This window comes from Seriola lalandi, unplaced genomic scaffold, assembly GCF_002814215.2.
Source record: "Seriola lalandi dorsalis isolate HSWRI2012SDOR001 ecotype SW California unplaced genomic scaffold, Sedor1 jcf7180002000647, whole genome shotgun sequence".
Classification (NCBI taxonomy): domain Eukaryota; kingdom Metazoa; phylum Chordata; class Actinopteri; order Carangiformes; family Carangidae; genus Seriola; species Seriola lalandi.
In genome coordinates, this window is record NW_019471306.1 from 1 (window position 1) to 1,921 (window position 1,921).

At 43.9% G+C, this 1,921-nt stretch overlaps 1 protein-coding gene across 1 annotated transcript; it reads left to right on the plus strand.

The window, feature by feature from the left end:
* Positions 1-89: 89 nt before the first annotated feature.
* LOC111662608 (E3 ubiquitin-protein ligase HUWE1-like) lies at positions 90-1,877 on the plus strand (the record flags this gene model as incomplete). The annotated part of the gene is made up of 3 exons (XM_023416524.1): positions 90-325; positions 1,102-1,204; positions 1,728-1,877. Coding segments are annotated over 3 exons (489 nt in total), but the record flags the coding sequence as incomplete, so codon positions are not given.
* Between the last annotated feature and the right edge of the window lie 44 nt (positions 1,878-1,921).

Consider the following 1,921-nt stretch of genomic DNA (forward strand, 5'->3'; position numbering starts at 1 on the left):
CATATACTCGGTATTCTTGATGTATGCATACAATATCCTGGTGATGTAGTGAGTGATAAAACTATTTTCCTCCTTCCCCGAATGGGCAGGCTCCACCAGTTTGGGCTCAGCCAGTAGCATCCAGGCTGCGGTGCGTCAACTAGAAGCTGAAGCTGACGCCATCATCCAGATGGTGAGAGAGGGTCAGCGGGCACGCCGGCTCCAACAGGCACCCCCACCCACCGCCTCTTCTGCCTCTGCCGCCGTCGCCGCCGGATCTTCAGTGGCGGCCCCCCATGCTCCCACTGGTGCTGCTCCCCCTGCTGGCACGGCTGCTGCTGCCACGGTTAGCATGGGTTGCACTGACAGCAGGCATACTCCTACTCACACACTGCACACACTTAAAGGGAATCATTTGAAAGATGGAAAACATAACATTGACTTCATAGTGTGACCATCCCAGTGTAGTTACTTCAAAATTACTGTGGTGGTCATCAAAATAAATGCTATGAAATGGCTAATAGCTACTGAAATGCCACATGTCTAATTTCGCTCTGCCCCTACTGGCTTTGTGCGTTTTGGAAATTAATAAGCTAACACATTAATTGTTATGCATATCTGTCTTATTTTATATTGTATTGAATTGAATTATCTGTAAACAACGTAGTGCAGTCAGTCTACAGCCTGCTACCTCAAGTGGTTCATGCATAGTGACAACATCTACAGTGCTGCCATGATGAACAATGACAGCCCCAACAGAAGGACAGATGTGCCAGTGATCCACTGCATTCTACATCAATGTCTTTGCATTGACATGTTCTACTGTTGAAATGATCTGTATGTGAATGTGCTGCCTGCTCCAAACTGTTTGATCTGTTCCACTGATGTTGTCTGTTTGCTGGCTGACATGGCTTCATGCTTTTGGCCCTGCCCCCTTCCCTTCTCAGTCCCAGTTCCAATCCTCTCAGTGGATCATGGGAATTTCATTTTGCATGGCAGTATAAGTCATGACGGATTACTATGAAAAAGAAAACTGTTACATTAATCATTAATTATTCCATGTTTTTTCTCCCTGTTGTTCATCCTCTGTCGCTCTGGTCCTTCCTGATTTGTTTTCTCTAGTCTGAAGTGCAGTCAATGTCAGAAGCCCAGGCAGCCCAGAGAGATGACTCTCCAATGGATGTGGACCAGCCCTCTCCTCTAGAGCAGGACCCTGCACCTCTGGGTATGACTTGCTTGCAAATTGTTCAAACTGATGTGCTGTGTTTTCTTCAGTAAGTGAGACCCCATCCCTCCACATCCAGTGATCACCTTCTCTGATATAATGCTTTGGATATTTACCTGGGATTGTTTTTACTTAATTTGTTTAGTTCAGCATTTGCACAGTGATAAAGAACCTCTAAATACAATGCTTTATCAATTGTTGAATTGCTGAATAGACACTGTGTTTAAACATTGTGGTTTTTGCTAAGTTTTATAGGAATAGGTTGATATGTTTCAGTGTGTTTGCACTGTGCATAAGACAATGTGTGATTGATTGATTGATTGATTGATTTGGACTAATTGTATCTAAAACAGGCAGAGCAGCAGTAATAACTCAGGCAATTATAATCTTGATTGACAAATATCAACACTGGAGCAGTCCTTTTTATTTAGAAAAAAAATTGTTTTGTCTTCTAGTAGGCAAAGGTTGATGAAAGCATAACTGGTGCAATGGTTCAATGTATATTGGAAATTCCTTTTTTTAGATGAAGAAGGAAATGGCCAGTCAGAGAGTGAGGAGAGACTTCCAGACCTCCCTCTGCTCAGTGAGCAGCTGTTGTTGGATGAACTATGGGACATGCTTGGGGAGTGCCTAAAAGAGCTGGAGGAGTCCCACGACCAGCATGCTGTACTGGGTAGGTGAAATCCCTCTGAGGAAATGTGTTTCTCTATGCTATGT